The 22,166-nt window shown below is 38.9% G+C and overlaps 1 protein-coding gene across 1 annotated transcript in view; it reads right to left on the reverse strand.

Moving 5' to 3' along the window:
* Nucleotides 1-342: 342 nt before the first annotated feature.
* LOC147418883 (uncharacterized) overlaps nucleotides 343-22,166 on the reverse strand; it is a 32,500-nt gene continuing 10,676 nt past the window's right edge. Inside the window, exon 2 of the mRNA XM_086505757.1 lies at nucleotides 343-480. Coding sequence (XP_086361883.1) covers nucleotides 343-480 — 138 coding nt within the window. The remainder of the gene's footprint in view (nucleotides 481-22,166) is intronic.

Raw genomic sequence — 22,166 nt, forward strand, 5'->3', positions numbered from 1 at the left:
TTCACCACCGGGTGGAAGCATGCTAGCCTAATATCCGCATGATCGGTGTTGAAATCGATGCACTGAGCTAGTGTCAATGTTTAAAGCTGGTGCTGAGCCGTTGATGCGGAGTCGTAGAGGAAAAACACCAACGTTGTAGCCGCTACTAAGCCAATGCCCTAGTCGTATAAACCGGTGTCAAAACTGATGTGTCAAAACAATTCTCCCAAGTTTGGCCTCGGACTGTCGCTGCTCGATTTTGGCTTCAATTGAGTGCCTTGCCTTGCTCACAAGCACACCAATGTGCTCTAGTCAGGACTGTGTGTGTGTGTGTGTATAACACACAATCTTTGACTCCTGCTCTCAGTGCCGATTCAAGGCCTTCTTTGCTTGTCTTGCCTTGGTTGATTCTTTGCTGGACTTGAAAGCCTTCGACTCCTTCTCCTCCAAGCCAAGCTTTGCACTCCAAGCTCTTGCATTGTGAGGCTTTTTCCCATTTCTCTACAGATTCACCTTTACTGCAGACATTCCTTCAAAACCTCTCAAGATGCCCTCTCCTCGAGAGGGGTTACGCACTCAGAAGAAGCCGAGGTCAGCGATCTTGCCCGATCCGTGTTGGATCCACCCTGAACCACTCCGATCTGCTGTCGCAAAGCACCGAGCTCGGTGGGAGCTCTATTATTGCTAAGAGACCGCCACCGCCACCAAGCCGTAGCTCTGATACCACTTGTGAGTGCACATGTGCACGGATGTCTGCATGCGCAAAGTGGTGCATATTGAAAAAAGAAGAAGCACGAGATGGTGTGGGTGGAGCAACCTCAAGAACTAAAGAGTGAAGAGGTCCTTATTCTTCATATAGAAAGAAAAGAGTATGTACACACTATGAGAGAACGATCGAACATTGGACGTCCGACTCCGAACAAAGGTGCAACGCCTTTACCTTAACAAAAAATATTTACACACTTATCTGAAGATAATTATTAAACGTTTACACATGCCTTTAAAAAAAAAAAAAGGATCAATAAAAGTTGAGAGAAATGATTTAACCATTGGGCTTTTGAATGGTATGGTTTTATTTCTTAAAGGTTATTGTCTTCTCATAAACGAAAACATACAAATAGCAAATAAACCAAGCTTATAAACAAATTATGGTTCAACTATTTGGGCTTAGGAACGGTTTTTATTTTGCTTAAAGCTTAATATTATCTTCTCACTAAATAGCAAACAAATCAAGTTAATTGTCAAAAAAATCTCTAGGAATCATTGTTTATTAGCACTTCTCCCATGACAAAAAAAAATTCAATACTTTTGTAAAACAGGGTGAAGAATCATGGTGGTCTATAAGGAAATGTAATGCAAAAGTAGATGAGTGTTGTTTTTATAAATTTTATTTTTTCACTACAAATATGGACAAAATTCTTTCATTTTAAATAAATCATAATTTATTTTGAAATGCTCTTTAGAGCTTGATTTGAATTAGCTCAAAATAATACATGCAATTCCTTTACATAGGGGCTTCCAACAATTTAAAATTTAAAATTTACACTTCTTTTACTCAATTATGAAGAAATATTTCATTTAAGGACAATTTACAAATTTTTAGGTGTAAATTGTCTCCAAATGAAAGGAAATATTACAATTAAAAAAGTATGTTTTAAATAAAAAAAGTAGAAAAGAAATCTATTAGGTCCTTAAAGGAAGAGACCCATTTACAAACTAGAAAAAAAATAAATTTAAGTGAGCATTAAAAGAAAAGGACCAAGTTACAACGATGAAAAGATCCATTTACATTATAAAAGGAAGATATAATCTTTGAAAGAAATTTCTTTTCAATCAAAGAGGGCACTTGTCCACCATCCACAAGTTTTGTATCAATGGCTCAAAAAGGTGCACATTCTCTCAGCCTTCCCCTATGGCCTTTTGCAGGCCAAAAATGTCAACAAGTATCAAGATGTTTAAAAAATTATCAATGAAATATGGTCAACATTGAGTATGAATCGATAAGAAATATTTAGAAAATAAATCAAGAGTCACTGTTGTCTTTACTTGGCTATGGCTAAGGACAAACTTGACAATATGCACAAAATCAATTGTAAACTGAATAATTTTTAAGCAACATGAAACTTCTTTGAAAGTCTCACTATAGGTATTTAATGAGCCTATCAAAATTCTATGATATCAAAAGTCTCACTTATTTTGGACTAGGGTTGCAAGAATACACACACATCTTGGAGATAAAGAAGAAGCTCAAGGCACATGACAAAGAATGTACTACTTGCTATGTGAATACAAGATGATATAGCTCTACAGGAATGGGTATATATACAAAGCATGTCGGGTAAAACCTCTTAGTGATGGAAAAATTTCCCACATGGTCTCAACTGTGTGCACACATCACTACCATATTTAAGGTAACAAATGCCCCTTTCTTGGGAGTGATGCATTGAATGAGAGTTGGAAAAAAACCACTCGTGGACACGAAGTGGCAATGACATCCCCTTGGAATAAAAAAACCAAAGATAAAGTAGAAAAAGATCCTGTTAAATACATGCCAATGCTTAGACCCTAGGCTATGCGTAAATTTGGTCATTTATGGGACTTTAAATTGAATATATGGCCTTGTAATGCATGCATAAATAAGGCAGCCAATAGTTGTTTGATAGAGGGTAACATCTCCATGACCTCCAACATCATGTAGACTTAACGTCAGACTTATTTCCATTTGAATGGAAATTGGTTTACAATCATCAAGTCCAAATTTTCTTAGCAAAGTCTGGACATACTTTGTCTGACATAATGCAATACCCTCATCACACTGCTAAAACTAAATGCCCAATTGATGATGCAAAATCCCAATCATCCACATATACAACAACGATAAGGTATACATCATCCACATGTTTTATGTACAAAGTTCTCTAGTTGGACAGTTTAAAAATCCATATGCAGTCAAATGATTATGCATCTTCTCCTACCAAGCTCTAAAAGATTGATTTAGACCATACAATGATTTATTACATCTATACACTTTATTTTCTTGCCCTTTCTTACAAAACCATGAGGCTAAATTACATATACCTCCTCATACAAGTCACCATTCAAGAAAGAAATTTTAATGTGTGACTAATGTACATCCCATCTAGACTAAGCTACCAATACACACATGAAATGAACTATAGTGATAAGACAACTGGGAGCAAAATTTTCTTGATAATCAATGCCCTTTTGTTGAGCATAACATTTTGCAACAAGGCTTGCCTTGTAATGATCAATACTATCATCTGGCTTACATTTTAGCTTATAAACCCACTTTGTACCGATGACCTGCTTGCCAGGAGGCAATTCACATAAAGACAAAGTATTTTTCTTCTCAAGTGCATGATATTCATCTTGCATAGTAATAACCATCCAATTTTTGACTTTTGTGCTTTACTAAACATAAGAGTTTCCTCCTCGTTACGCATACTTGACACAACCAAAGGCATAAGAATCATGAGAAGAAGGAGAGCACGTATGAACAAGAAGCATGATAAGAATATGAACAAGTACAAAGGAGAAGCATGACAAGAAGCCAGACAAGTACAAATGAGAAGCATGACGAGAAGCCGAACAAGTAGGAGTGAGAAGCATGACGAGAGGCCGAAAAAGTACGACTAGACAAAGGTTCACATGCGTATACATCATAGCCTTTAACACTAGGTTGGTAATGGGACACTTTTATGTCCTGGGACACTTTTATGTCCTGTTAAGTGACCATTTTCCTTGAATTATGTCAAGAGTTTCAAAATGGATTTTGAGGTGCTATCTATATAGAAAGTTGTCTCCTCAACTGAAAAAAACTCGACATTTTTTTGGAATATCAATTCCATCTTTAACCTTGTCCTTGCACAACATTTCACAACCTACACTGTGTGAAAAAACGGGTGCTGTTTTTGGCATTTTTCAACTTTTTGCAACTATACCACTCTAGAATTCATTTTTGTGAGGTGTATAATGCTAGAGAACTATCTTTAGTAGTCCTCAACATGTCTTGATGCTTCTAGGGAGAAATAAATATTAAAGTTGTGAGTTATGACCAAATTACAAAAATTGTCAAATCCTGTGTTTTAGCCAATTTTAGCTCTTCTATGATTTTTTTGGTGGATTTCATGATATCCAAATGCATTTTTTATTTTCTATGTCATAAAACTAATATTCCTTGAGTTTTGGGGCATCTAATACCCTATTTTGCATAGTACACAACGATGGTTGATTTTTTCGATTATAGAAGAAAACGAAACATTCTAGTATATCAAGTATAGCTTTTTCAATATTGTTAGTTTCTTGTGACAACTACATGTATTTTGTAGGTATTAACCATATCTAGCATAAGGATCAAATTTGGCTAGATATTGAATAGTTTCTATGGGATTCTACAACTCATAATGTTGAATCCAGTTTTTTCAAGTTTGCTGTATTTAGCACTTCATCTTTGTCCCCAAGATTCCCCTTGGTAAGAGATGTATTATTCTTTTGACATGCTCCATGGCTCCTTATGAACATAAAGAACAATAGGGAACTAAGAAAACATGCATATATTATTTGTATTGAGCGTGGCTATAGAAACTTTGATGATAGGTCTGCAAAATGGTAAAAATTCAACTTAAAACAAAAAATAGTGAGTGAGAAGCAATCATATGTTCTGATCACCAACCCATTGAAGTTAACTAGGGAATTTATCTCAAGTCCTACAAAAATCCCTAATCTTATTTTTATGCAACAAAACATAAGAAATGTCTATTTTGATGAAAATGCAATGGTCCATCAACTTTGGAGGCTTGGTGTGACCAAAAGATGAGAAATTTTACAAGTTTCTTATTTTTTCCATGTGTAGTAGGCCTTGAACTATAACCTCATGAAAGGATTTTAGAAAATGAGTGGATCTACTATGGTTTTGGAGGTTTTTTTCAAAACCTTGAAAGGACACTTTTATGTCCTGCTAGGTTACCAACCTAGTGTTAACAATGTTCCATACACCCTTGGAAACAAATGCATAATGTAAGCGCACAATGGATAGTTGTCTCCATCCAAGTTGCAGATAACATCATGAAAACACCATTGCTCTCAGTCATAGTGAAAGACTGAAATTGATGTAAAAAATGCTTAAACTAAGTAGAAACTAGAGGAAAACTATGCACGCTATAGAGCACAAACCATAGTAGAATGTTAAATACTTGTTATGCAAAAAATTGTAGTGGAAGAAACTTTGCACAAAAAGACAAAACTGTCTACAAAATAATTGTCAAAATTCTTTGCACAATAATTGTAGTAAAGGAAAAAAAGGTCAAATCAATCTTGAATCAAAATTCCAAGAACATGAAGCTCTCTGAATTCTCCCAAAGTAGATAAAATTTTTGCCAAAGCTCACAAAATTTGTAAAAACATAGCAAGAGAGTGGTGGAAACCTCAGAGGCTGTGTCCGAGAGGGCACAACCTACTTTGATACCAATTGTTGGAATTAGGATCATAGGAATGCACACACAACTTGGAGATGGAGAAGAAGCTCGATTGGTGGCATTTTACTACACACTTACATCTAGTAGTAGATTATAATTTTACAAAAAAATTGCTAATTTTTAAAACTTGTGTTTTTTACTATTGGGCTTCAAATTCTTGAGTCTTACACACATCTTTTTATTTTATTTTTGCAATCCTTACAAATTGTGATCTATAATTGTATTCATAACCAAAAACTTTACAAGAGAATCCTGCTCAATCTAACTTAGGGCACATAAAGATCCAAATGTCACAAGTATCAGCTAATTATAGATCCACTCTGGCCCGTAGACCTAGCATTTATAATCAAAGTCTAACAAGAGAGCCACCCTAATAGAAAGGATTGATTGTTTTAAGATCCATCCATAGAGAGCATTTAGAAGGAAATAACCAAGCAAGGGATGCCACCAAGCTAGGCGGGTTTCCACCCTACCCAAGATTGTATGTCGATTGGTTGAAAAGGAAGAATGAGAAACCTATGCCAAATAGTAACCAAAGTCTCCAAGAGAGTATCAAAATAATGGTACAAGAGCCCTCAGAAACAGAGCAGGAGTTCTATCACCAACAAGACACCCAAAAGCATGATTAGAGGATCACCATGTGAGAACATAAGGCCATAGGAGCCCTTTATTAGATCAGGCAAGCCCTCCATCCTATGGGAATGTACACCCATGGTGGACAATGGACAGAGAAATGCTAGAGATGAGCCCCATCTCCACGTGGAAATTACATGCACCCACACCAACTCCCCTTCCCACGATCGAGAGCTCGCCCAATTCCAGTTCAGCTTGTTGTCTACTATGCCAAGGTTCCCTCCCTAAGGGAGGAGGCTGCCTAGGTGTCTTGTGTTCAAAATAATAGGGATTCACTTGAGAAGGAAGAGGGGAGCCCAAGGTCACTCAGCCAAGGTCCCTACCCCTCAATACCCATTCCACCCCTGGTTTCCACCCTGCTCAGCAAAAATTCACATTTTGGATCCTCCCTTGTTAGTTTTACACACATATTAACTAGATGCTTAAGAGGTTTGATGAATTTTTTAACGTTTTATCTAAATCTTAACTTAAAATACTAGAGTCCTATAGAATCCTAGAATAGTGGCCCATTACAATAGTAGTGTTTAAGATGAGGGTTTGAGGCTAACTTGGGTGTTATAGGCTTCATAGAGAGTGTAGGGTGTCAAGAGCCCCTCTCTTGCTAAGAGGATGAGTATGTGGAAAGTGTACTGACCACTACATCAAAGCATTAGGGTTGGTAGCCTTATTTTGTTCAGATCAATCAATATGTCTACCCATACAGATTTTATGTGGTAGAAGATCATCAAAACCAACACAAATTATTGTTAGGATAGCCATGTCTAAGGATGTACAATGTTCAGATAGATTAGAAGTCCGATCTGGTACACATTTAGAATGAAACAAAAATTGAAACGATTTTATTGTCTAAAGTCACAAGAACAAGGCCAGCAATGGAAAAGACTATTGACAAGGGCAAATAACCCTTACATCTTGGCAACATGCAATGGATTCCCAAAGAGTCGACACAAAAACCAACACTCCAATTAAAGGTGACAATAGCCTCCTCCACACCAAAGCCAACCAAACAATCAACGAGACAAATACCAAACAACAGAGAAAGATGGATATCCAAGAAACATCTTAAAACAAAGCAGATTTGGGTCAGGAAAGATGAGATATATGCAAAAGAATCACTCAAAACCATTAAGCTAGCATAGACTCAAGTACCACCACCCCTGCATCTATCACAAAAAGATGGGTACCAAAGAAGTTGGTTCAAGCTCAAAAAACACAAGAACTTATATGGATTCCTAAGTGCAGTATATTGAAACTCTATGAGAGGCCACATAAACGAACCAAGCACCACTTGGCAGATCTACAACCAACCGAGTCAACAAAGCAAGTCTGGGTAGGCAAAGCGTTATGCCAAGCACCAACCAATCATCTTTGGATTTGGATCCCAGTGGCAAAAGCACAAGGCAAACATCAAATCCATAGGTAGGGTAAGGAACTACAAAAACACCAAGTATGGCGGCCAAAATAGCCCAAGCAAGTCATCCACATGACCAATCCTGTCAAAATTTTCCAGATGCCTATGAAAGCTCGTGTTGCACTACTCCAACAAAATCTATATGGACCCCAAAATATTTCTCCACCTACCTTGTCCCCATAATTTCCAATTGGTCTAGGAGGACTCAGATACAGGAGGGGGGAGACATGATGGAACTCATAGAAAAAGGTTTTCTACAGGCATTGTCTTACAATGGTTTAAACCTTGTTGTGCTTTATTGCAATTTGATTTTCCCAAAAAATTCTAAGTAATGGCTGCAAAGTAAGTAAAGGGGGATCAAGTCACGATAGGTCCAAAAGTAACCCCATACTCTTGTATATACTCCATACAAAAAGCTTTTCATATTTTGTTTCTAATTATATGGTCAACTTTGATCAAAATTTGAGAAAAAACACAAAAATAAACCAATGGTGAGTTAAACACTTTGTACATAGCAAAAAACCTTATTTTATTAATTGGGATAAATTTACCTCATGTTGGGTAATTTTGGCTTGATTTTGCTAAATTTTAGGATTTTACCGCAAATTTTAAGTGCCTTTTTTGGGATTTTCTTTCTAAGAATCTAATAAAAAATCTTAAAAGGCAATGGAGAATCTAAAGACAAAATACAAAATACCATAACAGAAGAACCTCATATAAAAAGTTTGGAAGCAAATGGAAGATGTCAGATTTTGACCTACATACGACGGTGACTCGAAAGGTAAACCTGCCGTATCTAGGACATATGAAGTCCAAATGCAAAAATTCAAAATCCGTCCACAATCTAAGGTATTCATAAGGAATGATGGGATCAAAAAGGAAAACAGGATTTCGAAAGCACTAGGCACATATACTAACTTAGAGGGATTTTCTAGTCATTTCCACATAGCGACCCTGAGAGAGAGAGAGAGAGAGAGAGAGAGAGAGAGAGAGAGAGAGAGAGAGAGAGAGAGAGAGAGAGAGAGAGAGAGAGAGAGAGAGAGAGAGAGAGAGAGAGAGAGAGAGCAAGCGTGACCTTTGGAGAGCCCATACACATAGATCACGCATCCCCATGGTGAACGAAGCTAGCAGTGAGTTCTATGATGCTTATAGAACATGTGCATGCTTGCCAAAAACTAACCCACTCACCAAAAACACAAAATTGGGGTATAGGCACCTCACATAGAAATGTGAGCACTGCAACAAGTAGGGAAGTCCAAATTACAGGTGTAGGACATCAAAACAACCCCCAAAGCATGGGGAATGCAAAAATGTGACCCAGGTTTGCAGCAATTTTGAGTGACACCTACCACGGTAGCCACCTCTAGGTGGTCCTAATGAGGCTGTGATCACCTCAAATGGACACCTAAAACTCATCAAGAACAGCTAAAGTGCCCAAGAACTCAGATTTTTGCCCTCACACAGAATCCAAGTTGTCAAACTATAGGTACAGGGTCCAAACAGGTTCTCCTTGGCGTGGGAAACCCAACCATGTGATTTTTGTGCAAAATGGCCCCACTTGACACATACCACGGTTGCTGCCACAGGGCTCATACCATGCAAATATTAATACTAGTAGTTTCTACATGTGAAGAGGAGTCCGTAGGCACTACATTTGCTCAGATTGGACCAACAAGGAGTTTCAACATTCATATTTACATAATTTAGAGTGTCCAATAGCCGTGAATATTGAAAAACTTGTGCAAAAGCCGTGAATTTTTGGACCATAAGTTTCACCTAGTCATAAGGAACCAATTATCATAGGGAATAGAACCAAAGATTGGTCAGAGTACAACTTATCATAGAATGTGCATTTTCAATGTGCTTTTTCTTTTTAAACAAGCAGATTGGCTAGCCTATGGGATAATGTCTACAAGCCAGCCCTCCAAAAGCTCATAAGTGACCATAGGAAGCTACAGGGAATGTTTGAACCCAACTGCAAAACCATAACTAGGGCTTGCTTAACAAACAAGATTTTCGGCAAGAGGAAAAACTAAGTGGTGACCAAACTAGTGATCCAAATTGACCATGCAAGGTGGTAGTAGACTCTACACATCAAGGGGGATTAGATGGTACCACTCTTGTCAAGAATGGACAGAATTGACAGATATCACGGTTGTTGCCACTTGACCTAAAAATGGACTTTGAGCCAAGAAAAATAAAAGCTATAGCATGTTGCCAATCCAGAGAACCCACTTGAAGAGTTGAACACAAAAATGGTGTGAGAAAGGTTAAACAAAAGTCAAAATTCCAACTTGGCTCCGAAAAGACCAAGTCAGAAAGGGTCGAGATACTTTTTGGGCCTAATTTGAGGATTTAGGTATCCAAATTGATCATACATAGCATGGATGGGATAAGGAGAAGATGAATATACCAAATAGGTGAAAAAGTATCAAATTTGGCACTATTGACATCGATTGTGGTTGCTGCCATCTATCCTATTTCAGGGATTGGAGTAGACCAAGAAGTTCATCTCAAGGGGATCCCAGTGACACCTCATTTGCAAAAATTGGACACTCTGAACTCAAATTATTGACTAAACTAACTATAAGGGAACTAAATGCACAAATGACTGGCATTTGATGACTAGCTAAAAATTGGATAGTGTAAGAAGAGAACAATGCCGATCTCAGCTTAGTGATGGTCAACATACAGTAAGAGACGGACAAAACAAGGAGTGAAAACAAAGAGTTGGTCGAGACCAACACACTTTTAGTAGAAGATCTTCAAAGAAGAGATGCACAATTAGAGCATGTCAGTGGAGAGCTTGTAAAGTACAAGGAGCTATATGAGAAGGAAATGATGGCCAGGCAAGTATAGCTGAAAGCAGTAAACTTGTCCTAGACCAGAAAGAGAAGCAATATCAACAATCCCACCAGAGTGCCAAAGAGACAACAACACTCGCTCAAAAGCAAAGGATATCACTAGATGTGCTTAAAGGCCGGATAGTTGATTAGAACAGACATATAGAGGCATCTACAGAAGATCCTTTGCTCATCCCGACAAGTAGCTTGGAGTAGACTGACATCTACAAGAAACAAATTGCAGAATTTCAACAGGCACGAAATTTCTCAAACAACAAGAATTACATTGGAAGAGGCTCTACACACTAAGGGCAAAGCTATGATGGATGAAAGCATAAATGCTTATGAAGGAAGTGGAGGATTTAAGAAAGCAAGTATCAATGTTTGAGTAGTTCTAGAACCTCCCTCCTAGAGAGAAATGACCCTTGGAAACAGGTCTTAATTTCGAGAACATAGAAGAAGAAATAGAGCAAAAATACAAGCAGTTTGAAGGCCTGGTAGATGTGGGTAATTCAAATGAACCTCATAAATTACCTCAAGAGTACTCGCATCTACTGGAGGAGCACTGGGAAGTGACTAGGGAAGTTGTGGCTAGGAATCTCCGCTACGAGCATCACTTATTGAAATCAAACTTACTAAAATACATTGCTCCAAAGCAGCTATGAGAAGAGGTACTTGAGCCCGAACTTCCCTATCCACTACTCAAGTGGTTGAAAATAGAAAAGAAGAAAGAAGTGCTACCAACAGTTCTACCAGATGATGAGGGGAGTTACAAAGAGGCTGATCTTTCGGAATGGACCAAGAATAGATTAGAGTGTCAAATAAGATTCTAAATTCAAAAATCAAATTTTCAAGCTTAATGGAATGTATGGAAAAAGTTTATATCAACTTGGATATCATCAAATGGCCTAATGGGCTAGGGACTCAATCTAGGGCTACCGACAACAAAAAGACTTACAGGTGTTGGAATTCAATTTTTTTTTGTACGAGGGTACGCTTGTTAGAGCAGGTAAGAAGCCCTAAGTAGTGTGTACAAGCTCATAGAATGCATCGCTAGCTCTCTACTCTCTCTCTCTCTCTCTCTCTCTCTCTCTCTCTCTCTCTCTCTCTCTCTCTCTCTCTCTCACCAAGCATAATGGTAAAGGATCTTGGAAATGGTCCTAGATGATATACCTTGGTGGATCCATCAACATAGGGTAGAATGCAAAAGTCTTGGTAGAAAACTTCTACATTTTCCTGACCACTTGACCAAACCACACGAAACTTGAACCATAGCATCTCCATAGTGTATAAAATCCATGACTAGACTCCAAGTCCAAAATGGAAATCATTTTTCAAACATAGCAAAATAGACGTGCCTATTTTGGGGGCCCTATTGGAGAAGTCACATTGACAAATTTATTGGAGATAGCCTTTGAAGATGTTTTAATAGTTAAGTTAGGAAAAATTGGAGCTACTAACAAAGAGATCCGATTGGACTTGATCCCTCACAGGCTCCAATTCATCATTTTGTGATAATGGGAAAAACACCAATCATATGACCACCAAATTTCATAGGGGATTGATCTACACTTGACTAACAAAACCCACTAGCTCAAAGGATGTTATAGGAAGGTGTCCGATCATTGACAAGCCAAGTTAGAGGCCTTGGGTACAAAGGGATCAACATCTACAACATGGGACCACATAAGGGGCATCAAAACAATTGATTAGACAACTAGAGACAATGTAAGAGAGTAAGGAAACAAAAAAAAATCATTTTTGCTAGATTGTAAAATAGGTGTGCTCAATTTAGTTGGCACAAAATTTCTATGAAGGGAAGTAGGGAAACCAAAAAATCCATTTTTGCTAGATTGTATAATAGGTTTTAAGTTGGCACAAAATTTCATTGTTTTGTACATACATTTATATACACATGCTCCTACATACCCTCTATGCATAATTCACCCACCATCTAAGTGTTTCAACATATGTACTTGCAAAAGCACACATTTGGACTAAAATTATTAACTTGGACTATACGCAAGAGCTATGTCATCCTTAGTGGTAGTTCCAAGAAGAATTTTCTTAAAGGCAAGTTGGTAGGGCTACCACCTTACTAGCTAGAGGAAGAATCACTTAAAGAGGTCAATGTCACTTGGACCAACAAGGAACGATTGGAAGCATAGTAAGTTATAGTCTACCACACGATCTTTGAAAGTGTAGAGCACATTAAAGTGGACGTCCATTTACTGCCAAAGGAAGCAACCAATCTTGCCATGGCCCACACAGTCAAGTCACTACTAGATAAGGTAGACCTAGAAGATTTCATCTAATTACCATCTTGCAGGGTAGATGTCCACAAGACATATAATCTACTATTGACAATCAAAGAAGATGGCATAGCTACCATCTTTGGACTCAATAACATACCCATGGAGGTAAACCTTTTAGAGGATATGGTGGTTGAAGCATTTAAGTTTCCAAGAGGGCCAAACCATGAGGCATGGAAACCTAGCACCAAAAGACATATTCATCAAGTAGTTGGAATCCTTCACAAACTTGAAGCGAAGAGAGGTAGTCGATGCTCTCAGGCTTTATCATCAATGTTTCCATGTCATAGGAAGAATCTAGTAAGATACACGTACACTACATATACAATGGCATCTACCTATACCTAGTCATATAGGAAGCAAGGTAACCTCCCTGTAAATCACGCAAAATATGTTCATACAACCTTACCAAGATTCAAGAATCCAAGTACAATTACCTACCTTGGAGCTCCAAATATTTTCACCCAATTGACCTATCATGACATAGGCCCAGGTAGAGCATCTACCACCCATTCCCACCCAAAATGATTGGCTGGTAAGCAAAGGAGTGGATGAAGAAGAGCCACCATCCCCATCAAGGGCAACAAGACTTTGCACTATACTGGGAAAAAGACTTGTGCAAATTAGAGAACTCAAAGAAGAGGCTTGCCCACCAAGAAGAAGGAAGACTTAGCACAATTAGAAACAATTTGAAACATACAACCACTTTCAGACACATTAGAAGAGAAGAGAAAAAAAAGCTAAGGGAAATGAGAAGGTGGGTGAAAAATGACAAAAAAGAGCAAGAGTGCCATCACCTATGCATGTGGAAGGGCTAGGGAAAAGTGATAGAACCTAGTGTGCTAGTGTGGATTGACATTAGTGGTATGCATTAGGCATTTGGCTTATGATGATCACACATTTGATTAGTATTTAAACAATAGATCAACAAATATGCAAAGTGGAAATTAGATTGATGCAAACTTGAATACAAAGGGAGACGTATATAGCCTTTGCAATTGGTAGAGGGTGATGTAGTGCATGATGCATGTAGCCCAAGTGAGCCTTCTTTAATGCTAGAGATTCATGAATGGAGAAGAAGAAGAAGAGTGTGAACGTGAGGCTCATTGAATGAGCCCCATTCCCTATGGCTCATGCGTCATGTTCATGCTCATGTGTCGTTTCATGGAGAGATTAGAGGTATAGCCATGGCTAGGGTTATCCCTACAAACTCCCTCATAAACCTAGTCATGGTGAGACTGCCTAGCATAAGTGATACATCTAGGATATTGTGATATACTGATACATCGTAGCAGATCAACATGATTCATCACTATGGATATAGTGATACACTAATACATCATAGTTGATCAACATGATTCATCATTATACCTAGGCTCAAAAGACTAGAGTGCATAAGTATATTTGCAAAATGTAATTGCATGATCCAGAAAAAGTGGATGGTGCATCATGTCCTTCTTCATGGTCATCTTGAGTAGTGGTCATGTGAACTCTTCCTTTTCCTCTATAATCATAGTTCCTTGGTCTTGAAATTCCTCCTTGATCCTTATTAAATCATCTTAATAAAGGGTATCCCATCTCCCAACTTGTGGCATATGCTCCATGGATTGTTCATGTAGCAGTCCTTCATAGCATGGTTTGACCTACCACACTTCTTGTATTTGGATTTGCTTGATGAAGTTATATAAGAACCTCCTAATTATTCCTTGAGGTCCTTCTTATTCTCATGGTCTTGGAGTGAGTTGATGATGTCTTCCAAGCTCGGTTTTGGATCCTTCTCCATGAGAATGGTGATGATTTGGTCGTAGGTGTCTTCAGGCACAACTTTGACTAAAATAGCAGCCTTGTCTTTGTTGTCAATAGGGCACTTGATATGTAAGTAAGCTGAGAAAAAATGGATTTCATTCTATTGACTAAGGATGCTACATCTTCACTTGTCTTCATGGTAAGGCCATACAATTGAATTTTTGAAGCTATTTTAGACCTTTTGGCCTTGGCACCAAAGTTCCTCTCTAGAGTAAGCCATGTCTCGTATGAGGTCTTACACTCATTCAAATAATGCATATAATTATCAGTTAATGAGGCCTAAGGCTTGTTCATATACCTATCATTCTCTCCCAAAGGGCACACATTCAACCATAGGTTTTTATGCATTAGGTACCCCTTAACTCTAGTTTGCTGTGTGTGCAACACATTTCCTTCAAATATGGTGAGTGTCTCCTTGCCCATGATTCTCAGGAGATCTTATTAAAGATATATTTTCTCTTGGCAGTGTCTAGCCTGGTACAATGTGGGTTGCAAAGAGCAAATGACCAATGAGAAAAAATGGATAACTATTGTAGCAAAGCTTGTACAACATCTTAACGTGAATGAGAAAGTGACAATGAGGTGTTCCTTTACATTTGCCTAAAAAACCACAACTAATTTGTTGATTATAGTTGTAGCAATTATTGGCTGATGCTACCTGTTGATGGAAATAACCATAGCATCGAGAGGGCAATAGATAGTGGTGGGTGCTTGGCCTCGAGTGGCGTAACCTTTTGTGATTCTCCTCTTTGATGGGGTAGCCTGGGAGAAGTATGCAATAAAATCAGTGTGCCAACAAAGAGTTGTGAGCAATAGAAAGCATGCAAGGGCAGCTAAATAGAGGTTTATGCATGAATGGATAAGAGGAGGAGAGCGAATGTGAGGCTCATTGAATGAGCCCCATGCCTTATGGCTCATGTGTCATGCGTCATGCTCATGGGTCATGTCATGGAGAGATTAGAGGTGACATCCATGGCTAGCGTTCTACCTACACAAAGATTAACACGCTTAGAATGGTGGCATGAGGCTTTGAGCTAGAATGGGGCCTACAAGAAGACTTCAGGGAATTTTGGAAACTGAACTCCAAATACATGACAACAAAGAATCACATGTAGGCTCAATGAACTCTACAAAGATGAGGAAACCAATTGGAACCAAGCGGCCTGAAGAGACACTAAAATAGAAGATATCATTCAAGAAGTGGATGAAGCTGCTAAGGTAGAGGAGGTTGTCAAAGAGAAAGAGAGCATGGAAAAGATCACTGCTGCAAATGCTCCACCAATAGAGGACATACAAACCAAAGCACAAGCACCACCACTAATGGAGGAACAAATACCTCTATAAACTATGTAAAGCCACTTCAAGGAAAAACCTCTACTTCATCTAGGTATGCCACACAGGTTGTCACACTCTCACAACTTAGTCAAGAGAGTTCTCTAGTGAATACCCCCATAGAAATTCTACCAAAGACATAACCTAAAGGTCAAGGATAATTTCATAGAGAAGATGATGAATGTGAGAAAAAAATTGATGAGCAGGAGGAAGCCACAACATCACACATGGGTCCTCTTGAGGATGTTGAAGAATATGCTGACATTGCCCACAATCTTTTCAAGAAGATGGAGACAAAGATCTATGCCATGCAAAGCCGAGTCCAAAAGCAGCACATATCAAGCTATGGAGATGCAAACTATCTTAAAAATGGAACTAGAGCTTGAGTAGACACAAAGATGGGAACTCTCATTGGGTTTTATACAGAAAGAAGAAGCTTATCTCAAGGAGATAGCAGAGCTCAAGGAGGCTTTGCAAAAGGCATATGATCTGAACAAAGATAATTAGTTGGCAATTGAAGCCAATACATTAGAGCCATCCATGAAAGATACAAAGGCCTTACAGTTCTTACAATGTATAGAGTAGGCATGGGAGGGCCTCATCTCTCCTAGAGATAGATCCATAATAAGTGGAACCCGATCCCACAAAAATACTAGGAAGCGTATCCATTGAAGTGGAGAAGGCCCTCAATGCAAATATAGTGGAAGAAATAGAGGAGATCTAGAAAGAGGTGATGGCACACAAAGATCGCATCTCACACTCAATAAGTGTGGCTCAATTGACACCAAAGCAGATAGATGAGACTTGGAATCAACAAAGACTTCCCTACCCACTCATCAAGTTTGCACTCTTGTAAAGGAAAGATTGTTACAAGATCAAGCAACTAACACCACAAATACACATCCATCCTAGAGGAGAACGTGGCTCAATTTCCATACCTAGCTTCACCAAATAATGATAAAGAGCCACCCTACTTGGCTCAACTACCCAAGACTTGCACCATCAAGCTAAATAAAATTATATGGTGAAGAATTTGAAAATCCATTCAAATGTTCAAAATAATTCTTGAAATATGATTATATGGTGAAAAATCTGAGAAGCCATTGAAATGTTCAAAAGGATTCTTGAAATAACATGTATCATGTTCATAAAGATAGTGAACATAATGCTAACATAGCATGTATCATGATCATAAAGATAGTGTTGACATGCTTGTAGAAATTCCACAGAGCCGAACAGACAGCTGCATCATGGATGTCATTTCTCAAGGGCATCCAAGGGCTTCCTTATGACATATCAAACCACCCCACATATGAGATCTTGTATGTATTTTATGCTCTCTTGATGTTCTTACCATCTTATTACATGTAGATGCTTGAAGAAACATTCTATATTGGGTTCTTTACTCATAGATCAAAGATCTTGGCCTATATAGCAAACCTTCGAGCAAGATTTTTGGATACTCCACTATGGAATTGAAGAACAAGATTGATGATCAATTTATCATTGTGGTAGAGAAATAGCTCATGATCAAGTACCAAGATGGCTTGCACAAACTTCATTCTTAAACCTTGGCTAAGGTATGAAAGCCAACTACCATACAATTGACCTAAGTTTTGTGTAAATGAAAGTGGGCGTACGATTGTTGCTATCACTACATTCACCCTCTTCCTTCCTTTGCTCTTATCTTCCTCATATGGTGGAGCATATCCATTTTGAGCATATCTACGTGTACGTAGGAAAAAGCTTTTCCATTTGATGTAAGTTTCTTGCGGTATTGTGTAACTTTAAGTACATCCATTTACATTCCATTTCTTTCTTCCTCACAATGTACCTTTTATCTTGATACATATCTTTATATGAATATTTTGATCTCTCTTTGCCTTTGTCTCTCTATGTCTTACATGATCTCTCTCTCTCTCTCTCTCTCTCTCTCTCTCTCTCTCTCTCTCTCTCTCTCTCTCTCTCTCTCTCTCTCTCTCTCTCTCTCTCTCTCTCTCTCTCTCTCTCTCTCTCTCTTTGTGAACACCTTGAGACAACCATTTTCCATTAAGGTGCTTGGTGTAACAAAATGTTTTTGGAGTTTAGTTGGAATATTCCATTCTCCATGGACCACGATTATCAAAACAACCACCCTTGCTTGATTAGGTGAACCAATGAAATCATTGCTTTTAATACAATTTCTCTCCCTGTTAGTTTTATTACGTGGAATATCATAAAAAATCCATAAATGAAAGCACCACCAATCCCTCATTTGCACACTTGGATCTCCACACTTGTCCCCATCTACACACTTGTACCTGCAATAGGCCCGTATGGTAGTAGATAGTGTCTCTTCACAAGTCTATCCTCTTGCTCTTGGACTTTGTCAGTTTTCATACTAATTCCCTTCCCCATCCCTTGGCATTGTGCCTAGAATCATTGCAACGCAATGTCCCTTGTCTCCCTTAATAGTTTCCTTGCTCCTCCCCCACCATCAATCCAAAAACTTCCACATCACTTACGCACCTATAGCAACAACATGCCATAAAGAGGCAATTGCACAGAAAGAGAGAAATGGTGCATGCTACAAAGAGTCGGGTGTGGAACTATGCTATCAAGAGAGACAGACGACTATGCTTCTCCAGTAGTAAGAGAAAGAGATAACAACGAGAGAGAAAATGTCTCTGCTACACTACACACACACACACACACGCACACACACACACACGCACGCGTGCACGTGCGCATGTGTGTGTGCGCACGCGCACACACACACACACACACACACACACACACACACACACACACACACACACACACACACACACACACACACACCCATAAATCAAGCTAGGCAAATATCTACCCACATGCAAAGAGCTATTAAAAATAGGTAGACTTCGGTACCATGTTTAAAAATAGGCGAGCTATGATACCATGTTAATAACAAGAGAGCGGGATCTTTGTGCCAAGATATATGTGAGAGAGGAAGGAGATGGACACAACTCAAATATGAGAGATACAATGCTGTATTAATCATAGAACTACCATGGCATACAATTTTAGTATTTAAAGTGCACAAATAGACACTTTAAGGTACTTTTTATGGTCTATAGAAGGTACTCTAGAGTACCTTGATATGTACTTTAAAGTACCTATGAGACACAGTAGAGGTACTTCTAAGAGACTCAATGGCTAATCCCCAAACCCAATCTAGAGGCTAAAGTCCTCAGTACAATGAGGTTGTTTTGCCAACTAACAACACTCTATACAAGAAAATCTAATGCCTCACAATGTCTCTCACTATGTTCTCTCTTCTTCTTCCCAATGCTAAGGTGCGAGTGTGCTTCCCAGTAGCATCACTTCACCACCTTGCTAAGTTCACTACCTAATGTGTAGAGGCATCCTTTCTCTAGCCCAATATCATCTTGGAATAGGCACCAATACTAGGCTCTGAGCTCTAGGGCACTCCTAGGTACAATGGTGTACAAAGGGATCAATGCAACCTTATCTGCTAGACTATTTATAGCTGATGTAGATGACTTCTTCACATGACTTTTGTGGATTCCTTTGGTAGGTAGATCCTCCATGAAGAGGGAAATATTTTCTCTTTACACTTCATCAAGAGATCATGGTTGTATCTCGTGGTAGGTAGCTCCCAAGTCCGTAGTTAGCTCCTGTGTGCAGTATGCAACTCTGTAGGTAGCCAACTTGGTGCCTTCACTAGAAACGGTAGGAGTGGAATTAGGGAAAACATCTTACCATATTGTAGTCCATATTGAGCAGAGAAACTTATTTTTGTATTTCTCCACAAGATCACTGTTATAGGTGGCTGATATTGCTCATCTAGTCTGCATGTAGGCCTCCTGAAATTGCTCCTAACTTTTAGGTACTTTTCCTACCCCACTGCTTGGTAGTTACGATAGACTCTTCTGACATGTAGATGGGGTAAAATCCATGAACATGGGCATGTATCCTCATGCCATAACATCATACTTGAGTCTAGTGTTGAATCACTTCCATCATGCCTTTATCCTTAGCCCTTGTTCACACATGTAGTAGAGATGATGTGAACTTGCATATTTCAACACCTTCCCTCAAGTTCAACAACATCTCTAAGAAGTATGCAATATAGAGAGATTACGTGAACTGGGATCTTCAAGGGAGAGATGAATTGAACTTGGATCTTCAACACCTTCCCTCAAGTTTTGCATCATCCCCAGATTACCTTTGTTATTGAGGAGAGATGGTGTGAGCTTGGATCTTCAACACCTTCCCTCAACTCCTGTAGCATCTTTGACAATTCTTGAAATAAAAAAACACAAATTTATGATGAAAGGCTTCTTCCCTTTGATGAGCCTTCCCTTGAGACAATGATGGGCTTTCACTTCGTCTATAAGCTCCATCATGCTAGCTCCTACCTCCATGCTTCCGAATGAGGTGAACTCTTTTCCATGTTTCTCTTGTTGACCTCCAACTTTGACTTACTGAGAGGTTTGCCTTGTCTCCTTCCTATGAGACTTCTCCAATCTTCCATGTCCTTCCTTTGAGAGTCATTTTAGTCCTTATTGTCGACACAGAGGACAAGAAATAACTCTATGCTTCTTCTATATTCATGTAATTCAAAAAAGCATTTACATATATAAGCCTCCTAGCCACCATGCAATCTCCACATATGGAGTGGCTCATAACAAAAAATATATGCATGCCTTAGGAGAGTATTCCCATGGGTTTGGAAACTGAACTAGGGCTTGGAAACCCAACAATCCCCCCCTCAAGCCTAAACTACATACATTACTCTCATGATATCTCAAGTTTTTGGTATACTCGACAACCATGAGTTTTAAGTTCTCTCACAACCAAAGGGTTTTGGTAAACCCATAACTTGGTGCTGCTGTTAGGCTATTCCTGCCATTCCTTGGGCTCTGTAGTGCAGAGAAATTTGCAGTTTTGGTTGACTGCCATTCCTTGGGTTTAAGGTGTACCCAATAACCTCACGAGAAGTGGGACAAAAAAATAGGACTTAAACAAAAACTGGTATTTTGGGAGCTCTTACCACTCATGTATGTGTGGCAGTGTCTAATCCGTACAAATTTTTATCATGGCACATCTGATGAGAGAAAACAAGAATTTGACAGAAAAATATATGGTGTTGATAATCTATGACAATGAACAATTTTTGAATTCTTTGTTAATATAGCGAGTGCTCTGAGCAAAACATTGAATGAAATTTCCTTTCCTTTTGCATGAGCTTTAAATTTGAAGTTGTATACCACGTTCTTGAAGCAAATATTCATGCATGATAGTTGGCGCTTCACTGCGAGTTGTGTCTGATTGACATGAAAAGCCACTAATTTACACATATGGCATATGTATCCGAGTTGAAACACAAAACTTGAAGATTTGTAGAGTTTTTGATGAAGAATTGATACATGCAGGTGCACACAATTCGGAGCAACCAAAAACAAGCATGTGCCTTTGCACGGCTTATCTCCATCACCAAACCTGGACACCACTCTATTGGTGTAGTTGCTTATAGATGTTTTGATATGCATCACAAAGCCTGTTGAGAAGTTATGCTTGCTAGCCTCTGTAGAGCAATAGTATTTTGAAATGCTAGTCAAAAAATGGCCAACAAGATCACCGGCCACCTCCTTCTTCATAGACATCGCTACTCATTGACTAGCTCAACTGTAGGATTTTTGAGAAGATGTGTATAATGTCCACCAAACCTGCAAATTTCTCTGCACTACAGAGCCTAAGGCTCACCTTGTCACCGCTACAAATAGGGGGTATCTGCATTGACAAGGTTGTGATCTTCGCCACCAACAAGGCTTACTCCTACCACAACGGAGCATTTTGAGAGGCAACTCAGCCTCTTGGGGTTTCACCGCCTAGGAAAACAACCGAATCGGGAAGCATTTCAAGATGCCCTATCTACGTAGCACTAGAGCCCTTGCATGTCCGCCTATTGATTCCTTGCCTGCATGATCAACCTCCACCATGCCTTGGGGGGCAGCGTTTTGATATGCTTCATAGACCACCTCCCTTGGGCTCTGCAACATTTTTAGATGCCCACCTGGGCTTTGATACCACTTGTTGGTTTCGGGTTATGGTGGATGCATCTGGTGAGGAGCCATGGCTAGGAGATGGCATCCAATAGAGAAAGGAGAATGAGACAAGTTGACATAGAGGACAAGAAATAATGCTATGCTTCTTCTATATTCACATAATTCAAAAAAGCCTTTACATATATAAGCCTCATAGTCACCATGCAATCTCCACATATGAAGTGGCTTATAACTAAAAATATCTGCATGCCTAAGGAGAGTATTCCCATGGGTTAAATATAAACTAAACTAGGGCTGGGAAA

This window comes from Adiantum capillus-veneris, chromosome 29 (assembly GCF_014529385.1).
Source record: "Adiantum capillus-veneris isolate H3 chromosome 29, ASM1452938v2, whole genome shotgun sequence".
Classification (NCBI taxonomy): Eukaryota; Viridiplantae; Streptophyta; class Polypodiopsida; order Polypodiales; family Pteridaceae; genus Adiantum; species Adiantum capillus-veneris.